At 39.9% G+C, this 19,040-nt stretch overlaps 1 protein-coding gene across 1 annotated transcript in view; it reads right to left on the reverse strand.

Moving 5' to 3' along the window:
- FOCAD (focadhesin) overlaps positions 1-19,040 on the reverse strand; it is a 196,459-nt gene that overhangs the window by 148,455 nt on the left and 28,964 nt on the right. The window contains exons 4-6 of the mRNA XM_075279906.1: positions 12,778-12,932; positions 8,332-8,436; positions 3,468-3,569 (exon numbers count right to left, since the gene is read on the reverse strand). Coding sequence (XP_075136007.1) covers positions 3,468-3,569; positions 8,332-8,436; positions 12,778-12,932 — 362 coding nt within the window. The remainder of the gene's footprint in view (positions 1-3,467; positions 3,570-8,331; positions 8,437-12,777; positions 12,933-19,040) is intronic.

The raw sequence follows: 19,040 nt of genomic DNA on the forward strand, positions 1-19,040 counted from the left end.
TAGAATTTGTTGCAGTTTTTTGAGCCAAAGCCAAGAATCACTATGAAAGGAATGGAAAATATAAGGGAAGCTCTGATATTTCTACCTTATACTCAATCCACTCCTGGCTTTGGATAAAAAAAAAAGGGCAGAAAAATCTACAACAAATAATGCTGCATTTCCAAAACTTGGGGCCTCGATCTTAAGGGTGAGTGCTATGTAATGCAAAATTTTCCCTTTAATTGTCATTGAAGGTCTCGCCGTCAGCAGTCTACACCAGAGATGGCATATCACTCCAGCCTCCATTTGTAGAGGAATATCTTCATGCCTTTAATTAACCTACATTATATATAGTTTCACAGTGGATCTGATGAAAATAAAAAGATTGCAGCACACACTCAATCACCATCTCCATTCAAGAAATACACCAGGAAAAAGTCTATGTAATTTAGAAATCTATCTTGATTGATGTATAACCTTTTAGTAGCTCTCAAGTCCTCAACATTACTCAGCTCTAATATTTCACATGTTGTCATGCAGAGAAGAATGATGCCAAGACAGCTCTCAGCCTGCTTTGTAGAGTGTGCCAATTTGTACAATATATGTGGAGTTGATTTTGGCAGCTTGTGACAATAACACGGCAGTAGCTTTCAGGGCCCCTCCTTGATATCCCCCGGCTGTGTACACTATTCAGGCTGTCACTGTTAGCTGTGTAGATGAAGTTCTGACAAGGAAAATGAAGCCAACGGTAACAAAGCCAGACATGCAGTGTTTTGCACAGTGAACATTTCATTCTAAATAAACATACCCTAATATAATGGTGTTAAAAGTAACGTATTTGTATATGGCACCTTAGTGGAAGTTTAAATGGCGGATTTTGCAGCCATGCAATATCTGCTGTGAAAATATTCCTGCCAGTGACAGAAAGATTTCCTACTCCCATTCACTATAATGGGAGGTTCAGAGTCTGTCCGAAGATTGAGCACCTTTTTTCTATTTTTTTTTCAGCTAGCAGAAAATGAAGAATCTGCCTTGAAATGAGTTCTGTCATACAAATTCTGTAAATCTGTAAATGTATCTTACCACCTTATCGTTTACGTACCGTATCTCACATGGTAGAGATGAGCAGTTACAAACAAATACAGTATGTCTATGTAGAAAAATACAGATATAGCTATAATACAGATATAGCTATAATAATATATGTTAATAAAGGTTGGTTTCGACTTCTTGAGAGAATAAAGAAATACAGTTAAATCTCTAAAGAAGGATTGCTGCCACTGATTTTATTCTCATGATAAAGGAAACAAAAAAATTATACATTATGCAATCTGTGACCAAAACACCAGCGGGGTTGGCGTTTTTGCGACTGACATGTTTCAGTTGCCTCTGCTGAGGAGATTATCACCACAAACTCCAAAGTCCAGCTCTCTAGTACTCCAAGAGGAAGAATAAAATGATTTCTCTTTATTGTAGTGGTGCAGAAGGCTGAAATTTGTTAGAACAAGGTTGCTTTTCTTGATTTGCATATAAGAGCTGATGCAGACAAGTCACGCACTCCCCACACAGAGGGATTTCATTATCGCCGAATTGTCCACTTTGCATTCTTTCTTTTTTGTTCCTTTACCAAAGGCCTTATTTGTGATACTTATCAACTCCTATCCTCTCCTAAGGGTCGGCCTCCTCCTACCCACTGATATGTGACCAGATGGGGCGGCCAATTTTACCTGCTCAATGGCAAATTATATAGTTGTGGGCATCCAAATCCTCTACCTGTGTAACTTTTAGGGAAGTACAATATAAGATTGTCATACATTGGTACCATACCTCACCACTTTTACACTCCCTGAACCCCACGATTCCCTCCATTGCTGGAGATATAATTTGTCCCTAGGCTCGCTATATCATATATTTTGGGACTGCCCCCTGAAACAAAGCAATTGGAGAGAGGTCAAGGCAGTCCTGGATAACCTCTTTTTACAAGCAGTGCTGCTGGATCCTTTTACTTTTCCTCATTTACTCAACTTACCACTGAGGCAAATAAAACCCTACATGTCGGGTTTTGCTGTCTGCTTGAGAAGTCGGACATCTTTACATGCGGACAGGGAAGGAAGGGCACAGAGTGCAAAAGAACGCACCCGATGTCCATTTAAATAAATGACAGGTGTCACGGACACAGCTAGTGTCCACTCCTAATGTCCGTGCCAGATTTGGAGCGGATACTAGGAGCGGACACTACCTGTCGGACACCGACGGTAGTGTGAACGCCCCCTTACCCTTCACACAAATGGGAAAAAGAATTGCAAAAGTGGTGAGCTGAAAACTTCTTTTACATTTCTGATTGCGCCCTTCAATCACTCCTTTATGCAGATGGTACATGAAAACTGACTAACATCTCACTTCACACCAAGTCACTATTCTACCGATTCATCCAAATCATCTTTGTATTTAATGATAGATCTAAAAATATTTTTGTTATCCTCTATAAAATGTTAACTGCATCCCTATTTTATGTTTGTTGATATGTAAACTTTGCATATCTTTCCTGTATTTGTCATACTTTGTTACTTAAAAGAAAAAAAACGAGACTATATTCACAATCATTACTTGAGATGTCGCAATGATACCTTGCAAAATTGTCTAGCTCTACACTACTCCTAAATTTATTGGCAACCTTTGAATTCCATTCAACACTGAAGCAGTCCAGTACAAATTCCCGTTGACATCCAAACACTACATTCAATTTTATCTCCTTACAGTCTGCAATAACAGACCTAAACAGGTCTGTTTCATTGACCTTTCAACATAATGTACAAGCATATTTATCAGTGATCATATTTATTAATGATTGAAAACGTGACTTCTAGTGACTTCCAAGGCATTGTATTCTCTAGGGACCAACAATCCAACTTCATTAGCAACATACTATATCCTCAGTTTTGGTGATATCAAGGTCAATATATCAGCTCCACTGCATTTCAGAAAACTAGTGCATGGTGTTGGAGCGGTTTATGGTGGACTTGTACCCTAATGAAATTGACACCAATTCAACAGATAAAGAGCTAATGATCCCACAACGGAGATACTTAGCGCCATGGAGATTTTGCTGTCATTGCCAACATATGAATCAGTGATGAACAGGTATACAGGTCAACTCTGTATACATGCATATGTTTCTTAGTGTGTGTTCAATAAATAAGATAATGTTCCAATTCTGTTACTGCTTAGCCATGTCATATTTTAGAAAAATAAGAAAACTGTTCACTCTATTAGTATCTTAGCGAAGGAAAGGGATGAAGTAATTTATTTTTAAGTATATTCTTCTTATAGCTGTTCACACTTTTGTTGTGTAGATTGATAAATTGTCTCATGTGTCCAAAAGTAATAGGAACAGTAAATCTTCAATATCAACCAACTTTCTATTGTTTAAAAATCTTGATTTATTTTTAATATCAATTTATAACAAGTGTACTTTCAGGTGTTATTACCATTCTGGAGACCATGGAGACACAGGAGAGAGCTGCTGCAAAAGGACAGGCCAACAGTTAGGTCTGTTTTCAAGCATGCTGATAAATGGATGTGGAGGGTTCCTAAAAATAAAGAAAAAAATACATTACCATGACATGAATGCATTTACATACACAGCTTGTATCAGATATACCTATAATACACCATTTCATATTAATCTTACCTATTAAAGGCAGTCTAGCACTTTCCGAATCGCCACTCACGTAACTCCAGTGTTATATAAAACCCAGTAATAGGTTTCCAGACTTTCCTTTGATGTTGCTAGATGATCTGGTATGTTGCACAAAATGTACTTAACATCCATATGGAAATTAATTTCTTGGTACAAATGGGACATGGCAGCACCTCCTGATGCACTCCATTTTCTGCTGTCTATGCTACTTATCTCCACCCCCTAACAGACATCCTCCAGCTGAAGCCATGGACATGGTTTTCTTCTTAAATCTCCCACAGTCTCTCTGTCCAGAATCTAATGCAGTAGTAGGTTTACATTAAGTTTGAGAAGGGTTTGATACTGGATAGAGCAAAGGGGGGGGGGTCAATTTTCAGTACATCTACTGATGTACTTGATTATCAGTCCCACTAACTTTAAATGGAGCATCTACATGCAGGACCAATCCATCCAAATGCCCCTGGAACTCCGTGGAAATCCTGCTCTAGTAAACTGGGGGACTTCTAGTAATCAGGCCCTCACTAGTCACTCTATTATCACCTGTCCTATGGGTAAGTGATACATTTTTGTTATACGATAAGCCTTTTGATCATGCAAGAACATCTTTCTCCCACATCTCCCCTAATTGACATTTATTTCCTTTAATAGTCAATAAATTATTGATACTTGAGTCCATCAACCACAAATATCATAGCTGTTTTTTTATATATAAACTGCTTACAGAGGAACATCAAAGTTTACATGAATGGGTTAATCTGTCTAAAATAGTAAAAGAAAAAAAAATTGATGAAAAGCTAAAAAGCTATTCTAACAAACAAAACACAGACCAAATCAGCCTGCAATCACTCGGCTGGAGATGCAAAGAAAGCGAGCATTTAACTGCATGGCACAAGGGATAATTTAGTAGAGCAGCCGGCCTCTTTGTCCAGCAGATAAAGCTTTTCATGGGAGGAATGAGACTGCTCCATACAGGGAAGAGGAGAAGAAAATCTCCAAAAAAAAAGCAGTAAGGAAAGCAAGATCTTACACTAGATTAGCAACTCAGACAAAACTAAACTAAGGTGTGTACCCTAAATTGAGAGAAATGTATGTGTACTGTCAAGCTCAAGTTTATACCGCAGGAAGACAATCTGAGACACTTTCAGGTTCACTTTATCTTTATTCTCCATAGAAGTAATGGATATGAGACTGAACTGAACTGACTGTGGTTTCAGGCTGTGATAAACATGTAATGGCCTTCAAGAGGTAACAGTGCCAGAAATGGTCATTTTAGCTAATGCTACTCTCCAACTGAATTGATGTTCTCTTTGTATATATCTGACAAGAATAGAGAGTAAAGCACAAGCTACACTAACTGAAGTTCTTTGTGTCTACTCTCAGCTTCGTGCCACTTCATTGTAACCTTCCAGTAACAGTCTAAGCTGGTGGAAACGCTGTACTATAGAATTTATCCCTGTGTCACTAAACATACCCAGCAAACTGACATAGCATTCTTGTAAATTAATACAGCTTCTCTAAGGACTATTGATCTCAGACATAAATCCAACATGCTTAGTTTCCTACACTGCAAATTGTTATAGGAAATACTGTTACTACTGTATCAGGTAATCTTTATGTAGTCACAGTGATAACTGATTTTTACAGTGCTCAAGGAATTATGCCAGTTGGACGCCATTTAAGACCTCCAATATGACATCAAGGGGAAATGAATCTAAGAAGCAACAACAAGGCTTGGGCTACATGTACAACAGAAGTTGCACCAAAGTCATGCAACAAAAAATTCAATGCATCTCTATAGTGCTGAAATACGAAATGCAAGGTGACAGTCAAAGACACTCTATACCATTTGGATTTTGATGGCAAGTCACATGCAACTTTTTTATCTTTCACTTCAATACAAGTGGCATGCGACTGTGCCTGCAATATGTCTATTACTTAGCTGTGTTTTTACAGCCAAATTACAGCTACAAAAAAAGTTGCACAACTATTTTAGTCAAACAACTTCTGTGCGACTTTTTGGGATACAACACGTCACCATGTAGCCCTAGCATAAACATAGAAAGACAACAACAGCATCTGAACATGTGTACAGGTCTTAATGAGGATAAATTAAAAGGTTATTCTCATAATGTAAAGTGATGGCACATCAGTGTAGCCCCTTTATTCTCAGGATCAGTAAGAGTGCAAGAGGTTAGGCATCCATCAATGCAGAAAATGAAGGGACCTGGTTGCTGTTATTTTACCCTGCATAGGGGTATCTGCTGAGGAGGCAACACCAGCTAATCCCACCACGAAAATTTCCTGTATAAAAGATAGCCTTAACTTCAATGCACAGGGAAATCAGTGATGATGATATAGTGCTAAATAAGAGGACCAGTATGCCATAACTTGATTGATCATATAATAATTTCATATCCTTATGGGAAAAAAACTCTAAGGATAACCTGTCTTAATTTGGTAAGTATGAATTCCCCATTAACCGGTAATTGAGGTGTGCCAATGCATTGTCAGTGACAGGAGGCCTCCCCGTCACCCTTCTAAGCATACCTATCAGACATTACTAGAACTTTACAGATATTCTTTCACTTTAATTTTACAAAGTAGAGTACATTGCAGTGCAGAAGCAATGTCTGATGGCCTTTTTGGTGTAGCTCACTGGAGAACTGAGCATACTGCTCGGTATGCCCAAGATTTGAACTGCCACAGCGAGATTGGAGGGCGGCACAGTATGCAGGGAGGAGGAGGGCAAGTGGAGCACAAGCTCTGGAGGGGCGGAATGAAAGGTATGACGCAGAGAGGTGCTCGGAAGCCTTGGGGAACATCCAGGGTGCTCCGTTGGGTCATTTGCATAAACTAATTAACTGGATTGCAAAGGAATGGTGGGGACAATCTAAAAGGAAAGGGTAGTAGTAGAAAAGCCTTTTCAAAGGCTATTCAGGCATGTCTTTATCTCAAAACCACTGATACCAATGATAGACTCCCTTTAATAAAATATTATGTTTCATATTATGTTTGAGTTTAAAATTCTTTTGGTATAATCATGTAGGTTGTTCTAGTTAAACTGTGTCTGTAATTAATCATTCTATATATGGATTGATAGTATTTGTCCCCATAACTGGAGTTGATCGCAGATTGTACACAGTTGACCATTACAATACATCTCTGTTAAGTTGGCAAAAATGGAATTGATTTAGTATGCATATTTGTGAAATATACCTAGTTATCCCCTGCACAACAAGCATAGATTTAAGTGCTACAGTGTTTTGATTCTTGCCAAAAATGCCACGATATGATACTTTTAGCTTATTTGTTTTTGTGAATATACTTACTTGGTGACAGCACAAAAACCACTGAATTTGTAGTTAGTTTAACTACTGTAAGCCAATGGCTGGTCAGGTAATGGAGAGGGTGTACATCTCACCCAGACTACTAAGGTGGGTAAGATGAGAAAACTCCAGAAAGAATGTTTCTCAGCAGATAATTTTGTCTACTGAGTGTTATTTCAAAGTTTCGGTTACTGGGCTGGATTTTTAGGAATGGCAGGTAGGTTGGTAGTGGGACCTCTCATTCCACCTCCTCCATGCTAGGGTTACCAGGTGGTTCCTATCCTTGCAAAAATTTTCTTTCAATGTGGAGCATAGACCTGGGAAATTATTGGGAAATGCTGATGCCCTGTCAAGGGTCCATTGTATGATAGCCACAAATGCCCAGCCCTCCGGTCTGGAGAAGAGGAGGGGGGGATATGTAAGCCGATGGCCGGCCAGGTAATGGAGGGGGTGTACATCTCACCCAGACTACTAAAGTGGGTGAGATGAGAAAGAATGTTTCTCAGCAGATAATTCTGTCTGCTGAGTGTTATTTCAAAGTTCCGGTTACTGGGCTGGATTTTTAAGAATGGCAGGTAGGCTGGTAGTGGGACCTGTCATTCCACCCCCCTCCAGTCCACACTTTGGGGATGTTCGGCAGCAACTCAGCTGTTAAGAGTCTCCTCGTCAAGGAGGCTTAAAAAGCCAGCTCCAGCAGCAGACTTTGGCAGAGCTGGGCTGGAGAGCCAAAGAAAGAGGTCCTATTTTTGGAGCTGTGTCCTGAGTGATTCTACTGGCTTTTGATTTCTGTTATTCTAGGTGAGGTAACCTAATCTATGTTTAGTTAGAGCCTAGCCAGGCAGGTATTTATTTTTGTATTGTTTCCTTTTGTTGCTGCACTACCTTTTTGAGTGAAAATAAACTCTACCTTTGTTTTGGACTAAAAGAAACTGTACGTGTGTGTCTATGCCAACCCCAGACCCTGACACTACCAAGTGGAAACTCGTCAGGTCAGGAGAGAGCAGAAAATCTTTTGCCTGGAGTCCTCAGATACGCTATAGGTCTAGTCAATACTAGCCCACTATGAATGTAGAGCACCCCCCTGGAAACATACTTTCCAGGGCTCTGGGAATTCAGTCTCCCCCTTTTTATCTGTGAGGGATAGAAAGGGGGGGACTATAAAGCATTTATAAATAGTATTTGTGCCATATTAATGTACAATTAAAAGTTAACTTTTAATGTTCTAATTTTTATGCTACTGTAAATTCTATTGAGGGGGAGCACATACGTCATCATTTTCCTTTTCAATAAAGTTTCATAATAATTAGTGAATGCATAAAGTCTTACCAAATCTTATAAGGGCTCATGTAAGTCTTTTCTCCAATTTTCTCTGCATTCTTAACTTCAATTTGAAGCAGCCGCCAAACACACTTTACCAATCCCTGCAAATTCCTAGAGCAGATAAATACAAGGACGAAGCAGGTATACAATAAATTGATTGTAATAGAAAAAATAGTCAAAAAATTGTATAAATTTTGAATAAAATAATATTTATCTTCATGACAGTGTATTTTCACTTTAAAACAGTCTATTACCTTCAGAATTCCCAACTGTAGACATGAGATATTAAGCTGTTATATTTCATGATATCACTATACTACTATATGATAATACATTTTGGAATAAATTAACATGCATAATTTTGGTTTTATTAATTCATTTTCATTTTCATATACAATCTGTTAAAGGGGTGTTCCAGTTCTTTTTCTTAACCACGAGTGGGGTTTGAAATAATAAACACTGCATACTCACCTTCTACCTGTAGAGGTGTGTGTCATCCAATCAGTGACTGAGCAGTGAATTTTTGTTCAGAGCATCGATGCTCAGCCAATGATTGGTTGACACATTTCTGTGCAGGCAAAAGGTAAACAAAGATCGGGGATTCAAATGGAGATTTTCCACTGGATCTATAGCCAAACAGAGAGCTGATTATTATTTTTATTATTTAAGCCTCACTAGAGGTTAAAAAAAGACCTGGAACACCCCTTTAAGTAATGTGTATATTACATATACACAGTTTCCATGATACTAAAATAAGGTTTCAGGACAGAGGTTAAGAGATCGTCAAAAATATCAATATTATGAAATAGCATGATGTATATATAACGATAAATAAAAATGTATATGAAAGTGGACCTTTCACCACCTCTGGAAGCTCCAGTTTTTAGCATATGTTAATAGGAGCCTCTTCACGGATTATAGCACAATTGCAATGTATTCCTCTATCTCCCACTGTTCCTGACAAATCAAAGCTGTTAGTTTTGGTACCAAACATGTTCTACTTAGGCTCTGTACTGCCAGGAGGGTGGTGTCAGAGAGAAGCAGAAGCAGGCATGATTCTGAGTTCCAATTAATAGTGTATAGTGTCAGAGCTCAGAATTACACCCCTTGTCTAGCCCTGCCCACTGGACAGTACAGAGCTTAAGTAGCATAAGAGGTAGCAAACCTAAAAGGAAATGAATGCTCAGGAACCGTGGGTGCTATAGAAAAAAAATTCCATCTTTGCCAGAATTAGTGGCGCTGATGTAAATAGCTGGACTCAGCAGAGGTGGTGGAAGTGTCAGAAACAGGGGCCTTTGTGGTCACCTGTTCAGCAACTGTGAGTGATTATGGCTGGCCAAATTCAAAGACTTAAGTTGCTAGAAGTAATGAAGGCTCCACTCCACACAAGAGTTTGGTATAAGAACTTCTCTCTTAGCCTCAGCAGTGCACACAAAGAGGGCTTTATTACAAATGTGCAGATTTTTATATCCAAATACAGGAAATAATCAGCAAGTTCTATCATGAGTCTGATTGGTTGGTTGGGTTATCCGCCTCCTGTGATGTGGCTTCCTGTGATGTCGCTTCTTGTGATGTCACTTTCTGTGGGTGTGCCAGGTCCTCCCATGCTCTGATGGGAAACCCTGTATAATCTCCTTGTGTCCACATGTTCAGGCCTACACCTGAGCACAGTATAGAGGCCATCTTGTCATGAGGTCTGGTACATTGTCAAAAGCCCATAACACACAGGAATGTCTTTGCAGCCTAAATCTTCACAATCCCATGCGTGTATTACAGTATACAGTATACATATGGTCTTAATCTTTAGCTTAGCTCTGAACTCCATCCACTAGGTGTGTGAGGGGCTGTGGGTTAATTGAATTTTATCTGTTCATGCTCTGACAGCCTAACTGGTTTTTCCACCTTTGTTTAGAGATGTTCTCTTGAATTGTCTATTGTATTGGCTCTTTGAAATAGATGTCCATTGTCTCCAGCCAAATGGAGATGGCTCAAATCAGCTGGAGTGAGAGACTGTCTCTCCAGACAACAATAGATTACAAGGTGCCAGCATGGACATATGATTTTAGTTTCAACCTGGGACAAAGAGGCATATTATAGCTATATCCAGAAATTGCTGGCGTCATCTTGTCACATAATATCGTATTTCGTTTGAAACATAACTAGTTATGCTGCATTTAGTTTTAAGGATAACAATGTTTTTGTGATCATATATTTACAGCCTTCACAAAAGTCCTATTTAATCAATTTTCAGTTTCAAAGAAATATTAAGTGATGTATATACATTTAATATAGATATAACGTCCTTAATAGACTATGAAATGGATGCTTCTTTTGTAGTACATACACTTAATAGAATTAAGACAGCAGTATGTAGATTGCAACATCAGTACAGCAGTTTGTATACATAGTATTTAGCATCACAGCAACAATTGGTCCTGTTGGACAAAGTCAGCCTCTTTATTATATCCAGATAAGTGTCAGGGTGGTACCACATCTTGTCTGTGTGCAACCTCATCTGATATTAGTACAGGACAAGGGCTCAAAAAAAGACCTGCATTAAAAACATGACTTTTGATCACTACACCTCCCACCTCCATCATATTCCATACTTCTTTTATGCATCCTATACCCACTTTCACTTCACTACAGTTCAGTCAGGATTCTATCATTAAAATCACATTTTTTCTCAATCACATGTAGGAATAACCTTAAGAAAGGCCATTCTTCTCCTACCTTTAGATGTCTTCTCTGCACCGTCTGTATGCAAATAAGTTCTCTCGCAGCACTGGGGGCGGTCCCCAATGCTGCGAAAGAAATCTCCAGCACCACCTGGAACGGTCTCTCTGAGCGTCTTTTTCCATAGCTGGGTTCAAACTTCTACGCGTGCTCAGTCGGCTCTACCATTGGGATTCGAGCAGAGTCAACTTCACATGCACGTGGCCATTTTTTTGTGGCCGCTTAACCCAGCTTACTGTGTAAGCGGCCACAAGAAAATGGCCACTTACACCAGGCGAGCATACGCAGTCGTCTCTGCCCGAGGCCCGACGGCAGAGCCAACTGCGAATCCGTAGAAGTTTGAACCCAGCTCCGGAGGAAGACGCGCAGAGAGGCCATTCCTGAAGAAGATGGAGGCGGCACAGGATATTTCTCTCGCAGCATTGGGGACAACCCCAGCGCTCAAATAGCGCCCAGTGATGCCAGATAACTAATTTGAATACAGACGAAAAACAGGATTTCTACCGAACAGCGGCGCGGAGAAGACATCTAAACGTAGGAGAAGAATAGCCTTTCTTATGATCTAGAAAAAAATGTGATTTTAATGATAGAATCCCTTTAAATGTTACATTTCCTGTGCTCTCTTTCTTTGTCTTTTGCAGTCAATCACACATTGACTTAGTACATCATCACAAGGGGCACTAGCGATAGTACCATCTCTGCCAGTTGGGTAGTGTCATTATTCACCCTATTATATTCTCTTAAACCACAAGTATATCACCATGGAGGCGGATTTCTCATCTTTTTGATTAAAACTGTGTCAAGACCCAGTAACTGTGATAGAATTTTGTGCTCCCCTATGAAGACTATGTGGACAAGTAACTAGATTCAAATTGCCGCTATCCAACAGCTCCAGCGTAACGAATAGAGATAAAAGCAGTAAGAAACAGAACAAAAGAGAGACCAACGCAGGAAATTCTATAACAGAGCAAATGGGAAACTTTAATTTTGTGGAGTTTACCTTTAAATGGGGAAAGGTGATGGAGCTAAATACTAAGGAACATAACTGTTTAGCTTCACTGAAGTCAATGGACATGAACTATAATACCAAGCACCACCTGTACACATAGGGGTGATGTTGCTTGGAGCCTTGTTTTTTTTATTTTTTTATCTCATTCAATCATTTTCTCTCCTAGCACAAATACAACAAAATATAACATAAAATAAAACAACTTTTCATCAAAGAATAGTACATGTGAACATAAGAAACTTTGTAATATATCTTACTAAGGAAATTGGTTTCCTTCTTCCCTGCTCTTCTCCTCTTTATCTTCGCTCAAGTTGAATGTTTACAAAAGACTCCTGTCTCCATATCCTCCTCAAAGTAATCTATGAAGAGGGGAGGTGATAGGAGGCTGTGCAGTGACAGGCTTATATCTTGAAACATAGCAGTGTTAAAGAGTTACAAGACTCACAGAATAGCAGAGTGTAGCAACTACTGTTATTTGTATGCCTTTTCCAGAAGCCTCTTCCACCTGCCTCACCTGTCCATAAACTAATATATAGCAACTCAGTTTGAAAAACAAACAAATATGAAATAAAATATATATAGTCTTTAATAATCATCTGAAGTATTCATTTATGAATATTATGTTTTATAATATACATTAATAAGAAATTTTAGCAACACAACAATAGATTCCAATAAAAAGAAGCCATTAATACAATTATACTAACCTGGCAGAAGGGATAAGGTTTAGAAGACCATTAAGAACATAGGTGAAATCTGCATGTTTCTGTTCTACTAAAGAGACCAAGGCATCACAACAGGCTGTCCTAACTGCAACATTGTCACAGCAGCACTTCTCCCAGAGGACATTCAGGGACGGGGTCTAGAAGCAAAGATTTTAAAAATTAAGAATTTTGCTCTTCATTCACCCATTGTTGACCCATTGTCAACCCTGTAACTTTAGAAAATAAAAAAGCATAAAAAATGCTGGTGGAAAGAGGATTATAATAAACTATCACAACAGTGAGATCTTTAATACCTTTTCGACCTACCGTATTGTTCTGTTAGAAAGAAACCTCAACATTACAGATTACATACATGTGTAACCTATAAAAAATAATAAAAAAGTTAAAAAGGGTTTTCTGAGATCCTGGACGTCATCGATCTGCTGTTCTCACCAGATACTATATGCCAGCCAGAGTTAGAAGCAGATAATTCTGTTCTCTTTTTAGTGACTTACTGAGGTACTGCAGTTCAACATCTATACATGTGAACAGGCACTGTAGTACATCGGCACAGCCGCTACACACAGAACAGATACATGGTTCTGTTCTTCTTCTAACAGCTGGTCGGCTGGGGTACTGGATGTTAGATCCCAGCTCATCTAATGTAGATGACCTACCCTAAAGATAGTTCATCAAGATAATTTGACGACCCATCAAAAACCCTTTTAAAGGGGTTGTCCATTATATTTTATTACTGTGGCAGGAAGCCATGTAAGGTGATATTTAAAAAAAAAAAAAAAAATCACCTGTTCTCGGTGCTCTAGTTTTCCACACCATTGTACATTTCCCACGGCACTCTGGGGCTTTTCTGGTGGAAGTCCCTGCTGCACGTGACCACTGAGTTAATTATTGTTTTTTAGATCTGAATGCTGTTAGCATTATGCTGAGTATTCGATGTTTCATCTATGTCTGCAACGGAAAATCTATGACACATCATCTTACACTATATGTGTCTCTATTAACAAAAATTTAGATGTGTATTGATATTTTTGTTACAAAAGGGTATTATCGATAATACCTGTGCATGGGATCATGTGAGTGCACCACATAGTAGAGCACGACTTGATGTCTTGTAATTTTCACTTATACTTTTTCCTGGGGTGAACTTGGTATTCATCATACATTTATAATTATTTTTACGGTGTGTGATGAACCGACCCTCAGTTATGTTTACTTTTACTTTTTGGTAGAGTTGGAAGGGACCTCAAGGGCCATCGGGTCCAACCCCCTGCGAGTGCAGGTTTTCCTAAATCATCCCAGCTATATGTTTATCCAGATTCCGCTTGAAGATTTCCATTGATGGAGCGCCCACCACCTCCCGTGGCAGCCTATTCCACTCTCTCACTACCCTCACTGTCAGAAAGTTTTTCCTAATGTCTAATCTGTATCTCTTTCCCTTTAGTTTCATCCCATTGCTTCTTGTACTTCCTTGTGCTAATGAGAATAGGGTAGATCCCTCTGCACTGTGACTACCTTTCAGATATTTGTAGACTGCTATTAAATCTCCCCTCAGCCTTCTCTTCTGCAAACTAAACAATCCCAGTTCTTTTAGCCGCTCCTCATAGGACATGGTTTGCAGACCTCCCACCATTTTGGTTGCTCTTCTCTGGACTTGCTCCAATATATCGATGTCTTTCTTGAATTGAGTCGCCCAGAACTGTACACAGTATTCCAGGTGTGGTCTGACCAGGGAAGAGTACAGCGGAATAATGACCGCTCTTGATCTAGATTCAATGCTTGTCTTAATACATCCCAGAATTTTATTAGCCTTTTTTGCAGCAGCACCGCTGCTCATGCACCGTTGGCTCATGTTGAATTTGTGATCTACTATTATGCCCAAGTCCTTTTCCCCTATGCTATCACTTAGTTCTATTCCTCCCATACTATATATGTTTTTTACATTTCTGTTACCCAGATGCAGAACTTTGCATTTGTCCCTGTTAAATACCATTTTGTTCGCCTCAGCCCATTGTTCCAGTGTGTCTAAGTCCTTTTGAATACACTCTCTCTCCTCTCTAGTGTTGGCTATTCCTCCTATCTTCGTATCATCTGCAAATTTTATGAGTTCCCCAATAATTCCATCGTCCAGATCATTTATAAAGATATTAAAAAGTACTGGGCCCAGAACAGAGCCCTGCGGCACCCCGCTTTTGACTTTCTTCCAGTTCGATGTGTAGCCATTTAGTATTACTCGTTGTGCCCGATCATTAAGCCAGTTGTGAATCCACCTAACTGATTTTTTGTCAAAGCCATACTTAATCATTTTTTCAATAAGAAGGTTATGCGATACTTTATCAAATGCCTTACTGAAGTCAAGATATACTATGTCCACGGCATTCTCTTGGTCCAACCATTCAGTGATTTTGTTGTAGAAGGAAATCAGGTTAGTCTGACAAGATTTATTGGTCATAAAGCCGTGCTGGCTCTGGTTAATTAATGCCTTCCCTTCCAGGTACCAAAGTAAATGTTCCTTGACAATTTGCTCAAAGATTTTTCCTGCTATCGAGGTCAGACTTACCGGCCTGTAATTTCCTGGATCGTCCCTTTTCCCCTTTTTGTAGATGGGGACAACATTTGCCCTTTTCCAATCTAAAGGGACCACTCCTGTTTCCCATGACTTACCGAAGATTATAGCAAGGGGTTCTGTTATTTCCTCTGCTATCTCTTTCAGGACTCTAGGGTGTAAATCATCTGGTCCTGGGGACTTGGTTTCCTGTAACTTGGCTAAGTGCTCTCTTACCAGACCTTCGCTTATAGTCAGCTTGGAGTCCTCCTTCCCCTCATCTCCATCACCATTAATGTCGATATTTCCATTAGTTTCTTGGGAGAAGACGGATACAAAATATGAATTTAGTAGCTCCACCTGCTGTTCCACCATGTTAACTGTTTCTCCTTTGTCATTCTTCAGGACTCCAATGGCCTCCTTCACTTTTCTTTTGCTTTTAACATATCCCCAAAATCCTTTTACCTTACTCTTTGCCTCTTTTGCAAGCTTCAATTCGTGTTCAGCCTTAGCTCCTTTGATGCTTGTCTTGCAGAGTCTGCAGACTGCTGTGTACTCTTCCTTAGGTATAGTTCCCATCTTCCACTTTTTGTATGTTTCCTTTTTCCTTTTTAGCAGGTTATGTAATTTTTTGGTCATCCATCCTGATATTTTTAGGTGCTTCCCATTTTTCTTCCTTCTAGGTATTGTTAGTTCCTGTTCTTTAATGATTTCCCTACGGAAGATTTCCCACCCTTCATGTGCATTTTTGTGCTTAAGAATTTTGCACCATGGAATTCTGCTAACCCTTGCCTTCAGGCTCTTGAAGTCTGCCCTGCTAAAGTCGAGCCTTGAAGTCTGTGTCTTCTCAGGTCTTCTTCTTCTTGCGACCCCAAACTCAAGTATAGCATGATCGCTGAATCCCAGTGTCCCTGCTACCCGTAGTCCCTTAACCATGTGCTCTTTGTTGGTTAGGACTAGGTCCAAAATGGATGTTCCTCTCGTGTTTTCTTCTACTAGCTGGGCAATGAAGTTGTCTGCTAGAGAGGATAAAAATTTGATGGAGCCTTTACTCTTGGCTGTGTGGGTTTCCCAATGAATGTCAGGGTAATTGAAGTCTCCCATGATCACTATTTCATGTTTCTTTGAGAGCGTGGTCATTTGCTGTGAAAAAATCTCATCCATGTCTTCTGTCTGTCCTGGTGGTCTGTAATAAACGCCTAGTATGATGTCCTTATCATTGTTTTTCCCTTGAATTACTACCCAAATAATTTCCAGTAGATTATCATTCTGTAAAACTGTAATTTCTGTGGAGATGTGTTCTTTTTTAACATACAATGCAACTCCACCCCCTCTTTTATTAGTTCTATTCTTTTTGAATAAGTTGTATCCTTCCATCTGTATGTTCCAATCATGCATGTCGTTCCACCAGGTTTCTGTGATGCCGATGACGTCATAGTTTTCCTTGTGTATCATCAGCTCTAGTTCTCCTTGTTTGTTTCCCATGCTTTGTGCGTTTGTGTAAAAACATTTCAGATTGTGCTCTGTTGTATCCTTTTTCGTAATTTCCTTCTGAGTATCCTGTCTTGGGTCCTCTTTACCACATCTATTAACCTTGTTTAGTATGTCTTTTAGCTGCATGTTCTTGTCTTTCTTTTTTCTTCCCATCCCCTCTTCTTCTAGTTTAAAGCCCTTCTGATGAGTGTGGCAAGTCTTCTGGCAAATATGTTTTTCCCAGGTTTTGTGAGATGTATCCCGTCTCTAGCAAGGAGTCCATCGTAGAGGTAATTCACGCCATGGTCCAAAAATCCAAATCCTTGCTCTCGGCACCACCGTCGAAGCCAGGTGTTTACCTCTAGTATTCTATTCCATCTCCTGATGCCATGACCATCAACTGGGAGGATTGATGAGAATACTACCTGCGCATCCAGTTCCTTCACTGTCTTCCCCAAATTTTCAAAGTCTTTATAGATAGTTGGTAAATCATTTTTTGCCGTGTCGTTTGTACCCACATGTATCAGTAGGAATGGGTAGTCGTCCTTGGAGCTGAGGAGGCTTGGTATCCTATCGGCCACATCCTTGATTTTTGCTCCTGGGAGGCAGCATACTTCTCGTGCGGTTAAGTCTGGCCTGCAGACAGCTGCCTCTGTGCCTCTAAGCAGTGAGGCACCCATAACCACTACTCATCTTTTCTTCCTTGCAACACCATTTCTTGTTACTCCTGATTGTCTCTGGGTGACTTTTGTTTCTTCTTTTGCTGATAGGTTATTTTTGTCATTTTCATCCGCCTGCATGAGAGTTTCATATCGGTTACTTAGCTATGTGAGTCATGTGTGAGTGTCTTTTCAGTCATGCATGTGTCTTATGCATTTGATCAATTTTATGCATTTTATGAGAAGAAACTCCACCGATCCAACTGGGTATTATATCTCTTTTTCTGACCTTTTATTCTCCTTTTATTGTACTGTACCATGCTATTGTAACCGTATTTGTTTGTCCTCCTCTAATATATGTCTCTATGTATGTTTGTGGCTAGTACCAACTCACTTAGGGTTAATAAATATATAAAACTAGCATGTGCCCGCGACTTCGTCTGCGGGTTGGCGTTGAGCCGCGTCCATGTATGCAATTGCTGCTGGTTGTGATATGCCGTGTGTGTGCCGGCGGGACCCATCAGCAGCCCCCACTGCTGTGGCACCCCCCTTTCCCACGCGCCACCATGTTTTTCATCCTGCAGCCGGGCCGATGGCTCCGCCCACATAGCAGTGGTGGCCAATAGGGCACCGGGACAACGACGTGATCTCAGGTCCTGCAATTTCGGTGGAACGGCAATTTAGCGGTCGTGGTCGCGCAGCCCGGGAGTGTAGGCGAAAAGTAAGTAGCCTATCTTTTAATCCCGGACCCAAGTAATGTGTGTGTCAAATTTCAGGCAAATCTGTTCGGCCGTTTATGCGTGATAGGATTTATAAAGCTTGTTTCGTATTATGCTAGGAAACACAGACACTCTCAGGATGAGAGGGATCCGTAAGGTAAGGAGGGTGACCACAACAGTGCTGATCGAATCGGCGAGGTGGTACGATCATCCACACGGTGATTATGTGTTTATGATATTTTTATGTATTACGATTTATTAGTTATATATTAATTGTGGATTATGCTATATCAATAGTTATGTTTCTGTTGGGATATACAGTATTTGTAAGCTATTTTTGATCACACACTTACAAGTGCATCTCAATAAATTAGAATATTATCAAAAAGTAATTTTTTTTTTAGTAATTCAATTGAAAATGTGAAGCACATTTTGTGTTTCAGGGTCAAAGCCTTCCGGAGGCCATGCAGAAGGGAGACCTCCATGTTACCCTGGAGCCAATCTTCAATACTATCTTGCAGGAACCTGCCAATCACAAAATTGAACATGATTATGCTCACAGAGCCTTCCTCCCTAAAGGAACTGGTCCTAACGGAAGAGATGTTGTATGCTGTGTTCATGATTATTCTGTCTAAAGGTCGACGACTTAAAGACTTTGATGAAGCAAAGATTCAGCTTTACCAAGACCTATCTTGGGTCACTCTGCAAAAGCAGAGACAACTTCATCCTCTATTTCAACTTGTGAGAGATCGCCAGATTCCCTACCGTTGGGGTTTCCTTTTTGCCTTACCGCTAAACACAATGGTTGCTCGGGTACTCTACGTTCTTATGACAACCTATGGCCCTTCTGTG

Source organism: Leptodactylus fuscus, chromosome 1 (assembly GCF_031893055.1).
Source record: "Leptodactylus fuscus isolate aLepFus1 chromosome 1, aLepFus1.hap2, whole genome shotgun sequence".
NCBI lineage: Eukaryota > Metazoa > Chordata > Amphibia > Anura > Leptodactylidae > Leptodactylus > Leptodactylus fuscus.